This window comes from Lissotriton vulgaris, chromosome 12 (genome assembly GCF_964263255.1).
Source record: "Lissotriton vulgaris chromosome 12, aLisVul1.2, whole genome shotgun sequence".
Lineage (NCBI taxonomy): Eukaryota > Metazoa > Chordata > Amphibia > Caudata > Salamandridae > Lissotriton > Lissotriton vulgaris.
Genome location: NC_141700.1, coordinates 64832895 through 64848066, shown reverse-complemented (window position 1 = coordinate 64848066; position 15172 = coordinate 64832895). Strand labels below are relative to the sequence as shown.

Below are 15172 nucleotides of genomic sequence, written 5' to 3'. Positions count from 1 at the left end.
GACATTGTTTTACATAGATTAATGAGGTGATTAGCTCATGTAAAACTTGCACTCATAAATAGCTTTTAGCATGGCGCCAAATGAATCTAAGTTTAACTCATTTAGATACCGGTTATCCTGAAAATCGATCTGACCTTTCAGTGGCTACACTGGACTGCTTTAGAGTTTCTTTCTCGCCATGCGTACTAGCATCCACATTTGCCACACCAGCCCAAGCCCAGCCTTTTGCGTCCTCCAGTTCTCCATCTGGAGCTATGTGATTGGAGGGAGGCAGTGTGCCTGTGGCCTTATCCTAGTTGACCCTCAAGTTTAATAGGCCGAGACTGTGGCACTAGCATGGGTTTAGGGACAAAATGAAAATAAGATGCAATTTTATTAGGCTATAAGGACCCACTTCCAAAGAGGAGCTTCTATGCTACAAACAGACAAAATGTCAAACCGGACACCTTCAGCGAGTCTTTTAGACAATATTTTGCACCCATGTGCTCCTGGTATTAAGGTTTGCTAATTTATTTACGGTCTTCACATTTACGACATGTTCCGAAAACGTTGGCTTTTTACACATTGGCAAGCTACATATTGGGACGTGGAGACCGTAAATATACTAGTAAACAGAGCTATGTTTTCCCCCCAACAACAAAAAATCAGCAACACATATAATCCGTCAGAAAATTCTTCAGCATCTGGTTTGACTTCATAGGTGGCATTACATAAGCCCAAATCTATGCAGTACCACCAGGCGTTTATAGTCTGCTTCCGAGCTTCGGAACAACCACACCACCCCATCCTCCCTGGGCCCCCTCAGGCAGTGAGCTCCGGTGCCTGATCCGAACATGGCGTATGTCTGGAATTAAGAGCAGATGCAGTGATTCCATTAACAGTTTGAGAGGTTTTCTGTCTTTGAGGCTTTGAGCTCTCCTGCAACTCTAAACTGAGTAGGATCAGAAAGCGTACTCATGTTGGTTGTTTTGACGACACGGTTATTAGTATGTGCGTAAAGTTAACAAGGTGCGATACTTACAACACTGAGATCCGGGCACAGTTAATGGTTTATCCTGTTCTTCCTGGTAAGAGAACTGTGGACAGTAAGTAGAGAAAGTTGATTATGCCATTGAAAGAGAGATATCCTTTCCAAATATGAAATGGTGGCTCATTGTCCATAGCTCATAAACGCTTTATGATACGTTAACAAACTTGCCATGTCTGTCTCCCCAAAAAGTAATTTATCTGTAACACAAGTTTTCCAGCGTTGGCATCTTTCAAAGATTTACATGCTTTAAATATTCTTTCCTGACAAGGTCTTTGTTGGGTAATATTCAAAGAATGTGAATCTATGAAATATTAGAAGCTGGACAAAGATTGGTTGATTACTAGTAACATTAGTTCTTAAGAGTTGGTAACTATCCAAAATGCACGCGACTTAAAACCCCGTACGGATCCCTGAATGGAGATACCAACTTTATATCTGAGGCGATTCAAAGTATGTTAATCTATGACACAAACAATAAGAAAAAAGTTAATAACCTGTAACGCAAGATCTCTAAACTACAATTCTATAATACAATTCATGGGCTGTGAATATCCCGCTGATCTAAAGAAAAGCGCCTTGTAGGGCCATTGCTGGGACTTCAGGAGATCTGCCGGCATCTTCAGCTTTTAACATATCAACAAGATGTTTGAAGACGAGTGTTACAGGTAAGTAACTGCTTCCCTATGATGCTAGCCACATTACACCCGAACAAAACACATGGAACTAGCGCTTAGAGACCCCTGGGTTATAACGCGCTATACAAATCGAAATAAATAAATAAATATGACTGCACTTTCTTTCAGCAAAGCCTCTAGCTGCTATGCTTCCAAACTGTTTACAGTGATGTAGATTTGAGAACTAGGTAGAACTCCAAACTAGTACACCTTATGCCTAAATTGAGATAAACCGAGAGATTCATTGGCGAGAGACTGCACGTGTTAGCAAGTATTGATCCTTCTTACCCAGAATATCTCATTTGGATTCAAACACAGCCCAGAAGAGAGTCTGAGTGATACTAATGTTACGCTCGGACATTCAATACAAGTTTCTACAAGCTGTTTGACTCTCTTCACCACTAAGGTCTTTGCAGAAGTGTAGAGATGCCAGCTTGGAAGCTTAGTATGGGTCTCTAAGATATCACAGACCGTGCTTTGCATGCTATTCTATGGTTCCTTTAACACTGCCATTTTAGCTTGGAAAAAGAAGACGTTGACCTTAGGGATGGGGCCAGCAAGGGTGACTTAAACCCTTGTATGATAGGAATGGATAAAATGCAGAACTTGTGCCTGTTTATGCACCCCTGCCATTTACTAGCATAGGAGTAATACTGGTTGAGATCTGCTAGTCCAGGGCCAATTTCCAAAACACAAGCCAGACACAACTTCTAGAAACAGTGTAGACTACATCTGGGGCCCTATATTGTCTTTGGAACATATGTTTCAGGTCTCAGAGTGCAAATGTCAGAGGCAACAAATCCTCCACTCAACTATGCATGCCATATTCCATAAGGGATCAGGGCAACCAGAAGGGATTGAACCCAGACCCTGATTCAGATGTTATGTTATGTTATAAAACATTTTATTACGCGCTCTGCTACTACAGAGTATCCTGGCGCGATATGTAAGCACTAAGCTGACCCAATCCAAAAAGAAAGAAACAGAGAACTAAATACTGAGATTAAAAAGATGGGTTTTTAGCCCTTTCTTAAATCCCGCTAATGTAGCTGATGATCTCAGCAAAAGCGGCAGGGCATTCCAGGACCGTGCTGTTTGGACAGAAATTGACTGACCACCCAGTCTCGCATATCTGACTTTGGGCATAGATATCAGACGGAGATTGGCAGATCGAAGAGCACGATGAGGAGTGTAAAAGGTAAACCTCTTGTGCAAGTATTGTGGGCCTTGCTGATGCAAGGCCCGAAAGGCCAGAACCAATGATTTGAACATAACGCGATGTGCCACTGGGAGCCAGTGGAGCTCTCGAAGATGGGCACGTGCACTAGTTCTTCGTGGAAGATGGAACAGAAGTCGCACGGCCGCATTCTGAATGATCTGCATTCGCTTTATAAGGTATTTAGGGATTACTCAATAGGCCATAGGGATGGGCCACTGTGAAGACAAAGAGAGGTGGTTTATGTGGATATTGATCAACATATGTATATCTGATAGAAACTTGCCACTAAACCTTTTGAATCTAAACTGAACAAGTGGGAGGGTCATGTGAAGCAGTTCTATGTACAGCAGATTGGCTCTGCTCTGATTCAGGCCTGTTGAGTTTGTCTGGAGTGCAGAGGATCCTCTGGAGTTTACTTTCAGGGTGAAAAGTTTCATATTCTGAAATGAACTCTAGGTCCCAGGAAAGAACGCGAATATTCAAGCCCCCCCTCTGGATATGTCGAATAGTGAGTCTACAGATAGCGGAATGTAGCAGGATTTGGGATGGACATGGACGGTGACAATCGGAAAGTAGGAGGGCATATATTAAATTGTTCTGATGAAACAAAGCGGTCAGTGCAAAATGAGTATTCTAGACGTTAATTTATTACTGGTAGTGACAGAAAACTCTGCAAGCAATAGGCAGCTTACTGCTGTAAAGCAAATACCCTAGGTACATGTGTTTCATTACTTACGTCATCCTGGTCTCTCATGGCATTCAACTGCTCCAGTTTCTTGGCCCAGTACCGTGCTTCCTCCTCGGGAATATCTGCAACAAACAATGTTCAACTATTAATGTTCTGCTTATTGTAGAACCTTCCTCTTACACCTCTCTCATGAGGTGCCCAACATTTTTATCCAAAAATATTTCTTGTGCAGACATCCTTGGTGACCCTGGACTACGTGCTCCCAAAACATCAATGTGTGACACCACAGCTTGTCTTGTATACGACAGACCCTCTTAGACAGAAGAAACCAGTGGCTGCAAATTACGAACAACACTTTCGAAGGTCTCTGTGGCATCGTTAGAGGGTGATGTGCCACTGTCTTGGCTATCCTACTTAGTTGGAGGCTCGATTTATAAAAGCAGAAACCAAACAATTCCACTAGACACGGATCATGATCCTCATGCAATCAGCAGATGATAAAGTTCTGCTCGTCGACCCCAAACACCTAACTCACAGAACACGGTGGATGACCAACACCACTTTCTTGTGCAATCAGTTCAGTGCCAGAGGCCACAGAGATGGCAGCTTGCTACTCTCAAACAGCAAATAACCAACCCAGCCGAACACACTTGATAGGACACCACCACTTTCTCATGCAAACAGAACAGTCGCAAGGCCATAGAGATGCCAACATAACATTACAACATGACGCTCTCCTAATTTAAATGTCTAACACAACCAAATATGCTGGGTGCCCCAACACTACTTTTTCAAACAAAACAGCACCAGGGGCAATACAGATGGCAACATCTACATTCCTCCATCACTAAACAAAGTCAGGGGACTAACTAAGCTAAGTAACTCTGTGAGAGAGGTTTGCGAGCCTTACAGAAATGTGGCAATGCAGAGAGAGCTTGAATATGTGTGGTAACCCACTCTCCAGAAGCGGATTAGAGGAGCAGCCATGCTTGTCCAGGTAGCCCACATGGCCTAATCGGACTCACAAGAAGCAAACAAGCTTTCTAGCAAAAACCGTGTCCTGCGATTGTTCGTTGCTGGATGCCGTACCACTTCTTGAGTACGCTTCTTCTTTGACTTAACACGTTTGAGTACTAGTAAGAGCCAATGAAGAATGACGAGTCTAGCCAGACGACCTTACTAATTACAGAGCAGACTATGACATTCTTCCTGTACAGTTCAGGCTAGAAAGAATCCAGTCTCTGTATCTCATAGGACTCTTTTTCCAACAAAGTATTTGGAATGATTTTCCAAGATGCCTCAAGGAAAAAGCGACAGGTGCCACATTTACTCCATGAACGATGAATCACAAAAATGACTCTGGTAGTGGAAGTGACATTGCACATCCTGTGACCTGGAATACAAAGGTTTGACCCTTCTTCCCGTCAACAGCCCATCAATAGTCTCCTACTTGTCTGTAAGGGTCTAGGGAAATTCGAGAAGGCACACAGAACCCTCTTACTTTCTGGTTGTGAAGCAGCCTTCATGACACCGTAGACAAGGGACAGTGAATTCTGGCCTCATACGGTAACCAGTTTAGGGACTTTAGGGCTGGGGAAATGTGTTCTTTTCTTTTTGTCCCAGTAATCAGTCTCGTTGCGGCATTAAGGAAAGCCCATCTTGATTGACTTTGGACATGATTATATACCCGGGAATACCATTATTTAGCATGCATATGTTTGAATGTTCCTTACCCATTGCTGTATCCGCCCTAACCTTCTGTGAAGGTTTCGGACACCTACTAGACTATTGCATATGTCTTGTATATAATTATGTAATGGACACAAGTTTTTACTTCTCAATACTGTATCTCTCTCACTCAAAATTGTGAAGCACTCTGATACCCGTAAGGGTCATGTTCGCGCTATACAAAACTTTATAAATAAATACATAAAAAGGCATTGGCTTCATGAACAAGGCAGGAGTAACACCACCACGCCTGGCCACTCCTAAATGGCATTCACAATTTATTCCCTACACAAAATAGCTTCTCACAGAAGCGTAACCTTCTTTGTGGCCACATACCTGCTTGTCCCAGGATCCTCCTACCAATGTACAACCAGCGGACCATAGGTGCATCTGCCTGTTACAGCTAACCTGTGACCGCAGGAGCTCAGGCCTACAGAAAAATCAGAGTGATTTTTCAACAGGCCTCTAATACTAGAGGCTGGTACAGCTTGACAAGCGGACAGCTCATAGCAATCAACGTCCATAGTTTTTCACCGCTTTTTCGCCTCAACCATGAATTCAAAGATTCAGATACATTTGCAATTTATCAACCTCTAACTTCTGGTAGAGTCCTAGTTGGCTAGGTCTACAAAACTCAAGTTTCCCAGGTCCGTCCAGGAGCAGCTCATCGAGTTTTGGTGTTTCGATTTGCCCTCTGGGACTAGAAGTCTGGATTTTATAACTAGATAAATGGGACTGCAAGTCCCAGGATGCAGATCCACTCATGCATGGGCAAGAGAAACTTGGGAGCTCAGTTTCTATTAAGAGGGTGTACTCCTTCCTTCAGTTTCATGAGAATCTACCTCACGGAGAGTCACGATTCACAAAGACCCTGTTTCAGGTGTGGCTGGTTCAAGTCCAGTAGTGTCAAAGCCATTCAGTATTTTTAGAATTATCTCCTACGTAAATGAGTTCCATTTAGATTCACTGTATGTACATTTCTCTTAAGTGGATATACTGAAAATCTGGCATGGAGCAGACCCTGCCCAACGCATGCTGGACAGCTCCTAAATGATTCTCTAATGCAAGGGCACTGAACTCCCACCAAAAATACTGGGTCTGCTTGGGCGTAAGTTCCTCTGATCATTGTTTTTAAATCAGTCGGTTCTCTCTCTCTCTCTTGCTCAGTTCATGTAGCTTAAGAGAGAAAGTCTTTTCGGGTTATGTGCAGATGGGAACATGAAGCAGATGGAGGGCTGCGGAAATACTGAGGGAAGAGCAGGCAGGGCGGAGAGACGAAAAGACAGTGTGCACTGCACGCCACATGCTTTCATTCCCAGCGACTGGCGGTGACAAGCACAGTAATTAATAGTTGGGCCACTGTGGTGGTGCAATTTCATTAATTATTGCCATTAATTAGACAACTGAACAGAATTAAGGCTCATTAGTGAGAGAAGATGAGACGAGCGTCGGTTGTCAGGTGCCCAGGCCTGATAGAAGAGTCCGCACTGACAGGTGCCGGCTCAGATCCCGCTCATCTCCGGGGGTCCTGGGAGAGATGGGAGTCCAGAGGCATCTGCAGCCCCTGGGGAGAATGACTGGCCCACACTTCATTCAGCCCAAGGCCTATGAATATCTGTGAGATATGGGAGCATCAGGGGCCCTTCAACACATTCTGGAGGGGACCCCCATCATCTTGTGTTACGCCACTGGTGCAGGGCCACATGAAGAGGTATGCAGACGCCACTTGATAGAGTGTCTGTCACACAAACACACACACTATATGTACACACATCACATACAGTTTCACAACTACAATCCCACACTCTTGCACTCACACATACGGTCTCTCTGTCTCGCACATATATTTTAGGCTTACTTTCCCTTCAAACACACAGCTTACACACACACTTTAAACACACCTCACACATTTTTCAGACATAAGCACACATTTTGGATTTACACCCCACACATATTTTATGCTCATATCCACTTACACACGCTGTTTATATATACCCGAGCACACAAACATTTGATATGCACACATACAAGTTGGGGATCATGGTCGGTAGATCGAGAAGTTGGGAAGACGACAGAGCCCAAAATAAGGGAGATGGTGATTGATGAAGCGAGATTAGGATGGGTGTGAGGAGCAAACTCTTGGAGTGAAGCCAGGTGGGTTCTTTCAGGGCTGGGCAAAGTATATAGAATTATAGAAAGATAACAGTGAATTACAGCAATGTTTTTCATCAACGGGTTCTGAATGCCGTCAAATAGACAACAGGGTGAAGCTAGCGTTGTCTATGATGTCACACAGAACCCAGAGGTAAAAAATATCGCTGTGATTCACTTTTATACCCATCTATAATTTTATGTCATGTATGTCCCCCAGATTCATCTGCCCCTGCTTTCAACTGCTGTGGAAGGGCAGATGTGTAAAAGGAGAACAAAACGTAACATGGCCTCTCCTACTGGACTCAAATGTGAAAACTAAATACCTTCCCTGCCCCCAGCACCTTCCCTGCCTTCCTTCTCTCTCCTGCAGCTGTGCTTTCTGTTTTCATTCAAAGCAGAGAAGCAGAGCTGCATCTACAGGTTCTGAGAGAGCCCCATCAGCTATGCCTGGAAGGCCTTTATCGCATATCAACAGTAGGTATCTAGTTTTGTTATAAACTTTTGCTAAGTCACAGCAGTGGGTTATGAGATTCAGAAACTGATACAAACAATAGAGTCCTCTCATGGAAGCCAGGCATAACAAGGTAATCATGAAGTGGTTGTAGGGGTTGGATTAGACATTGGGCCTGGGAAGGTGTGATTGGATTGAGTCCTCCAGTGTGGGGAGTGGATATAAAGCTGGAAAATGGGTGGCAGGAAAGCACTGAGCTCCCGCACTGTTTGGGTGGACATTGCAATCTGAAAAGGGCAAACAGCAATGCATGTGTGAAATGACAAAGGAGTGGTGTGCAGGTAGAAGCTGCAAAGGGAGGTCCTGTAGGAAAAATCCCTGATTTACCACCAGGCCACTTCCTATGAAATGCAAATAGGGCTAAAGCAGAGGCAATCACATAGCAGGCTGTCAATGACATATGGCTAACTGCACCCCATCGGTACTGGCCCTCGATGGCGCTTAGTGGCAAATTCAGTGCTCCATAAGTTAAGGGCTAGTGAGTACTGGATCATTAATAAACGAACAAGGAGAAGAGGCTGAAGGGGAATCTACGGCTGAGTTCTTGAGTGGACGGCTTCAGTGAGGGGCTGGAATGCACCGAAGTGAGACACTTACCAAGAGGAAGCTCGAAGCGGGTGTCCAGCAGAATGCAGTGCAAGGTGGGTTCCTTTGTGCCACAGATCTCATTGTCCGTCATAATCACTTGGGAGTCCAGCGTCAGCCATTCTCCGGGACCCTCCTGACAGGGCACAAAGGAGTGAAAGTGTCAGTGGAAGAAAGGAGAGGCAGGGTGAGGGTGGGAGGAGAGAGGAAAGAAAGCTATATTGGAAGTCAACAAGCAGCAGTAGAGAGGGAGGTGGATGGATGAAATATTAGAGATGGAGTGGACTGGACATTCTATAGCATTGTGATGGACTGGGGAAAATACCAGTACAATGTAAGGGCCACTGAGAAGCAGAAACAACAGAAGAATAACATAAAAGACAGGGGAGTCACAAACAGATGCAATGCGAGAACACCAGTGACACAGGAAAAAGAGAACCACCAATAAGACCCAATAAGAGAACACAAGAGTGAGCGAGAAAGGCAGAGTTAGAGAGACAGAGGCTAATAGATAATAAGAGAGAAAGCGAGAGGAAGAGAACAAACTTTACCAACAGATCAAACAGAAAAATTCGAAGAGAGATTGATACAGAGGGAGGTAAAGAGGCAGCTGGAAAGTCCGAGATACAGAGATAAGGATAAGAGAAGAAAAGAGAAAAAGGAAGGCAGAAGAAAGAGGGAGTGAGAACGAAAAGGAGAGGAAGAGGGAACCATCAACAAACCAATCTGAATAACACGCTGTGCTGAAAGTAAAAATAGTCATGCATCACCAGAGGATACCTCATCTTACCTCGTTGGACTGCCTGATGTTCTCCAGGGGGATCCACACCGTGCCCACCATGGTGTCCCAAATCAGCCCTTTATTCCACACTTCCACGGTCAACCCCAGGTCCAGGCGGTTAATTTCACTGAAACAGAAGTGATAAACCAAAACTCTCACAGTTGCCACCACCGACAAATACCCCACTGTGGCACCTTCGGGGATCTGCACCCCAACAACAGTGCCTACCTCGTGAGACCAGAGTCAGTAAAGAAAATTTGGTGGAAGAGAGAAGTGAGAGTAAAAGAGATGATGTGTGGGCATAGAGAAAGATCTGAAGTTGAAGGAGAAGAAATGTGAGAAGTGGGGAAAATAGAGTATAAAGTGGAAGAAATAAAAGTGAGGAGAACTGCTAGTCTGAGTGAGGCATCAGGGAAAAGTGTGGAGGAGGTAAGGCGAGGAGGAACAAGTGAGAAAATAAGTGAGGTGAGTGTGAGGAAATAGAGTTGAGGCTCATGGACAAGAAAAGAGGTTGAAGACTGAGAATGGACACTGAGGTGGCGATGCAAGGGTGAAGGATGCGGCAAGGGTGATGCCGAGATATCAGGCTGGGAGGATAGACCATGGCAATGCGTGAGAATGGTACAAATGAAGGAGGGAATCTGATTATGCAGAGAAGAAGGAAAGAAGAGAACATGAGCTTTAGAATTCAGAGTGGTAGGAAGAGGCCAGAGAGCGAGATTTAAAAAATGAGGTTGAGGGGCAGAAATTAAGTGGTGTCCGAAGAAGCAATGAGAAAGGGAAGATTTGGGGGGGAAGTTGAGGATGAGGGAGAAGTGAAGAGTAACATTGAGGGAGACTAGCAAACTTTGATGGGGACAAGGCGACTGGGAGCAGGTTGGAGATGGCGAGAAGTGTAGGGACAAGTTTGTTTAGGTGTGACAACTGCTTGTGATGAAAAGAAGAACAGGGAAGAAGTGAGAGTGATGAAGAGGAGGGGAGTGAAAGAAACTTGGTTGGAGAAGTTAGAGCAAGCCGAATACAAGTTGCAGAAAAGTTGATATAAAGACAAGGGAGGCAAGCAAAAGCAAAAGAACAGATTGAGGAGAACAAAACAAAATTAAAATAGATTTAACGCCCCACACCTACTGCCTGCGAGAGGCAGCGGATATACTCACAACATGAAATCCTGCTCCCAACATGGGAGGTTGCCCCGCACCGTGACTGTTGTGCTTTTGACATTCTGAACTTTCAAGGTCACGTAGGCGTTAAACTTTTCTGAAAAATAAAGACAAATAATTTGGGCATTTCGACATCATCTCAATGTCTCACTCTGTTGTAGAGTGTGGGTGACCCACTTCAAGCCCCTCCCCATCTCAACATATGGTATATCCACAGAATCTGCACCTGGTATAAAAGGAGCAGAATGAGAAACATCCTAGGTGTTAGCTTTGATTTTAAAGGGTGTGATGGTCCATATAATTATTGAAGCAACAGAGGGAAGACAGAAAATTGGGGGACAGTCCCCCTATTCGAGTATTCCTGGCATCGGAAGGTCAGCGGGTTGGTCTAGAGCTTTGAATACCTGGTGGCACCTCCGCTGTGTCTTTTGCCCGCTTTGGAATGCATCACGGCTGGCCTGAGGTGACACCTTACCTGCTACTTTTGACCCTTTATTGCTGAACATGAACCTTCTAGGTTTTACCAGGAGCCCTGCATACTGGTTGTGTTGATACAAACTAGATGATGTTTGCTCCTGTCCTGGTTCTGAAATCTGCACCTCCCACCCGCTTAAAGTTCATGAGGAATGCACAAGCCCCACAAGCACACCGCCAGCACCAGCAAGGCGTCGCAGCGTGGTGGAGGTCATCAAGGCACTGGACACCAATGTCGGATCCTGGGATGGTAGCTCATAGACATGGGAGGAGCCTTGAACGAAGAGCCTAAACCCCAGGCAATGCCGCCCACCTGCCCAGCCAATGGGAATGTTGTTGCCCCCAGCAGGTGATCCCTCCTGCATCACCCAAGGTAAAGGTTAGAATCCAACAGTCATACAAGGCTGCAGGTGTGTCGTTGTGATAAGTTCCTTTATTTGCACCAATGACCTTAAAAATGTGCGTCAGTGACCTTCAGCTACAGCCGGCCCTGTAGGTGTGTATTATGACTGTGATACCTGTCGGAAAAGTGTGGCTCAATGGTTAGAGCGGCAGACCCTGATGGAGAGGTCTAGCCTGGGACCAGGGTTCAATTCCCGCCTCGGCGGGTCTTGGGCTCAAAATTCCACGGACCTGATAATTCTCGCCTCAGTGCCTACTCTAATCATGGAGTCCCACTCTGCAACTCTGGGCAATAGCTTGCTTAATCTCCACAACGGCCCCCACAACGCTAAGGATGCCTGGCCTCCACCTTGGTGGTGCCCAGGAGTGGACGCCTCACAGGGAAAGCCAGGATGGGTTCCACAGCGGTGTTCGTACAAGCGCCTTGAGACCCTTGCGGGTGAGTAGTGCGCTATACATGTATCAATTTACATTTTATAGATTGATCTTAGCAAGAAGTCCGCAGAATGCTGCAGAGGGTCAAAGACAGAGGTACAGGCAACAAATGGTTGGAGGAGTAGCTGGGATCTGGAAGTGAAAGTGGATTGTTGCTTTGCCATGATGAAGTGTTCTTTACAGAAGTTTGTCTTCAGCTCTTTCCTAAGATGGAGCACGGATGGGGTGGTCCTGATGGATGGAGGCATGTTGTTAAAGATCATGGAAGCACCAATGGAGAAGGCCTGGTGCCTTATTTCTTTTTTGCACTTCTTTGTCCCCAGTCTGATGTTGCCCAAGCTGCTGGTGTGCCGGGTGCTACCGGAGGCAGTGAGATTGTGTGCCATATAGGCAAGGGCGTTGGTGGTGAAGCCTTGCAGAAGATGTAGTTAGTTCTGAAGATGGTGTGGGCTGGTAAGGCGATCCAGTAGAGATCCATTAGGCTGGAGGTTCCAGGCATGTTTCAGGGACACCAGGTTCAGCCGAGTCTGTGGGTGTGCGCCAGTGACCGCCGCCACATATTGTTTCAATAATTCGACGGACCAGTTCAAGCATTATTGAATCCAAGCCAACACAAAGCCCTTTTACTCATGGTCTCCAGTTATTTTGTTGCAGGTACGGAAGGTGCCTAGGGGTGTTTGACACATTCTACAATTGGTGCAGGAGAAGGTGGCCTGTGCTCCAGCCACAATAATGTGGTGGTCTTGGGGGTGGTGCTCAACTCGCTGTCAACCTGATGGCATCATAGGGCATGAATGGTGTACATGCAAATATAAAAGCCAGCCCGTAATATAGGGGCCTTCCGATTGTGGGTGTCAGGCAAGCCGTCCCCTATAGAGCAAGCTACAGCTGTACAGTCAAGATTGCAAAAACAACAATTGATGGGCAGAATGCAGAACAATGTCATACATTTACTGATCTGGGCCTAAATCCATAGCTTTTTTGCTCACCATGTCATTTCAGTTTGGACCCAGCCATATACAAATCAGTCTAGACCCAGTGCCCATTGGGAACAGTCCAGTCCGAACTGCCAGGCCAGGTCCTCCCCGGACTGCAAACAAGCATCCTAGGACCAGTTTCGGGGTTTCACTCCTCGTCAGCCAGGATAGCTTGACTCCAGTGACATGGAGAGCACGGAACCCGAACCCACGTCTGAGCATACCCGCCCCACTCGGGGTGACAAATGCAAAAAGAACAATTGGTGGACAGAATGCAGAACAATGTCATACATTCACCCCAGTACAGAGATCTGGGCCTAAATCCATCCGGTTCAGGGAGGACCTGGCTTGGCAGTTCTGGCTGGACTGTTCCCATGAGGCACAGGGTCAAGACTGATTTGCATATAGCTGGGTCTGAAGTGAAGTGGCAAAGTGAGCTAAAGAATGATGATGGATTCAACCCAGATCTGTGACTAGGGGTGAGTGTCTGAAAAGTTTCAGCGCTCCGTCCATCATCTCCTTGTGTTTGGACAGTCAAGATTGTCACAACCATGAGCATGAGAGGGGCTGGAGAGAAATCCCAATGCTTTTTTAGGAAGGAAAGTGTCAGGTTATTAACATCAATATTTGTGGAGTAAACTAGACGTTATTGAAATCAATAAACTCACTGGGTGTATATTGTTCAAATTATTTATTCTTATTTCATTTTGTTGATTTTTATGTTTCTTTTGTCACTGTTTTTTCTATACTTTCATTTGTACAAATCTTGATATTTTTGTTATTTTTAGACACATTTATTTTACATATAATACATTCACGACGTAAATACTGTACAATAGAAAAAGATTTAAAAACATTCAACAATACGCAGAGATAAACTAAAGAAGAATAACCAGAAGCCAAATACTAGGTGATAAGAAGCTATTACATCAAAGAAGCACCACCATTAAGGGATTTACGAAGTACCTTTTGGAAGCGGTAGAACAGACAACATACAGATGCTATAGAGTAAGAAAAGAAATAAGCAGAATTCCTGAAGAAGGCGCAGGCCGAAACGCGTTGAAAGGAATAATCTCTGCGTATTGTTGAATGTTTTTAAATCTTTTTCTATTGTACAGTATTTACGTCGTGAATGTATTATATGTAAAATAAATGTGTCTAAAAATAACAAAAATATCAAGATTTGTACAAATGAAAGTATAGAAAAAACAGTGACAAAAGAAACATAAAAATCAACAAAATGAAATAAGAATAAATAATTTGAACAATATACACCCAGTGAGTTTATTGATTTCAATAACGTCTAGTTTACTCCACAAATATTGATGTTAATAACCTGACACTTACCTTCCTAAAAAAGTTTCTTTCCTTGCTAGGGTTTATCACTTTAGGCAGGGGCCCCAATTTTCCAAAACAGAAATCCCAATGCACCACCAGAGTTCAGTAGGCAGGAGGACCTGGTATGACCATGAAGATTAAAAGTTCCACCAATGGCTGGCAGGGGCTGACAGTGCACCAGGGGCTCAGAAGCCAGGCCCAATTTGCCAACCCTTCGACCCCAGAGATTGGATATAGAGGCGCGCGCTTACAGCAGACTTCCCTCCAGGCTGTTCCCGCCCCGTAGTATTGGGGTAACCTCATTGCCTGGCTTGGGACCATTAAATCCCAACCAAAGGCTGGTGTGTTTTGGAGCCTGCAGTGACGTAGCTCTCCGTGCTAATTCGTAGGGGGGGCCTGGGGGAGGGAAGAGGTAGCCCCTCGCCCCCACAGCAGATCTTTAAAGATAGGTCTTCGGGTGGGCATGTTTGGTGCTGGTTACTGGTAGGTTACGGCTCCACCTTTTCCCGTCCTGGTGCAATCATCCCCCCCCCTCCCCCCCCCCCCCCCCACACACACACACACACTTAGTCAGAACCCCGGTGCGCGGTGGCAGTGACCTCTCTCTAACAAGAGCATGAATCAGATCTGGGCTCCTGCCCGTCCTTTAATTACTTTTCCCAGACCGGCCACCAGCTGAGCAGGAGGGAGTCAGATGGGGGGAAGGGGGGGGGGCGTAGAGGGGGAGGGGGGTAGAGTCGATGAGGCACGGCACAAAACACCACGGGCAGGTCACAAAACGCTGCCTATTCCGTGAGGTGCGTTTAAAAGTCCAACACTCACGCCTTTTTCTTTGGCAGATTTATAGAGCGCATATTCGACCCGAAGGTATTGGAGCGCTTTACGTGAGATACAGTAACGTCGTAACACAAGGACACCACAAACATTTTTGGTAAGCACGGGAGACAAAGCGAGTTGCTCAGAATCGCAGGATGCTGAACCGACGCAGAGGCTCGAGCCTGGTTCCCTTGCTCTAA

General features: G+C 45.4%; 1 protein-coding gene across 3 annotated transcripts in view; it reads right to left on the bottom strand.

Moving 5' to 3' along the window:
* LOC147673314 (protein unc-13 homolog A-like) overlaps positions 1-15172 on the bottom strand; it is a 182282-nt gene that overhangs the window by 165670 nt on the left and 1440 nt on the right. For all 3 annotated transcript variants that reach the window (XM_086947142.1, XM_086947144.1, XM_086947143.1), the window contains exons 2-6: positions 10528-10627; positions 9380-9497; positions 8602-8725; positions 3660-3733; positions 1022-1076 (exon numbers count right to left, since the gene is read on the bottom strand). In XM_086947142.1, the coding sequence (XP_086803268.1) occupies positions 1022-1076; positions 3660-3733; positions 8602-8725; positions 9380-9497; positions 10528-10627 (471 nt within the window). The remainder of the gene's footprint in view (positions 1-1021; positions 1077-3659; positions 3734-8601; positions 8726-9379; positions 9498-10527; positions 10628-15172) is intronic.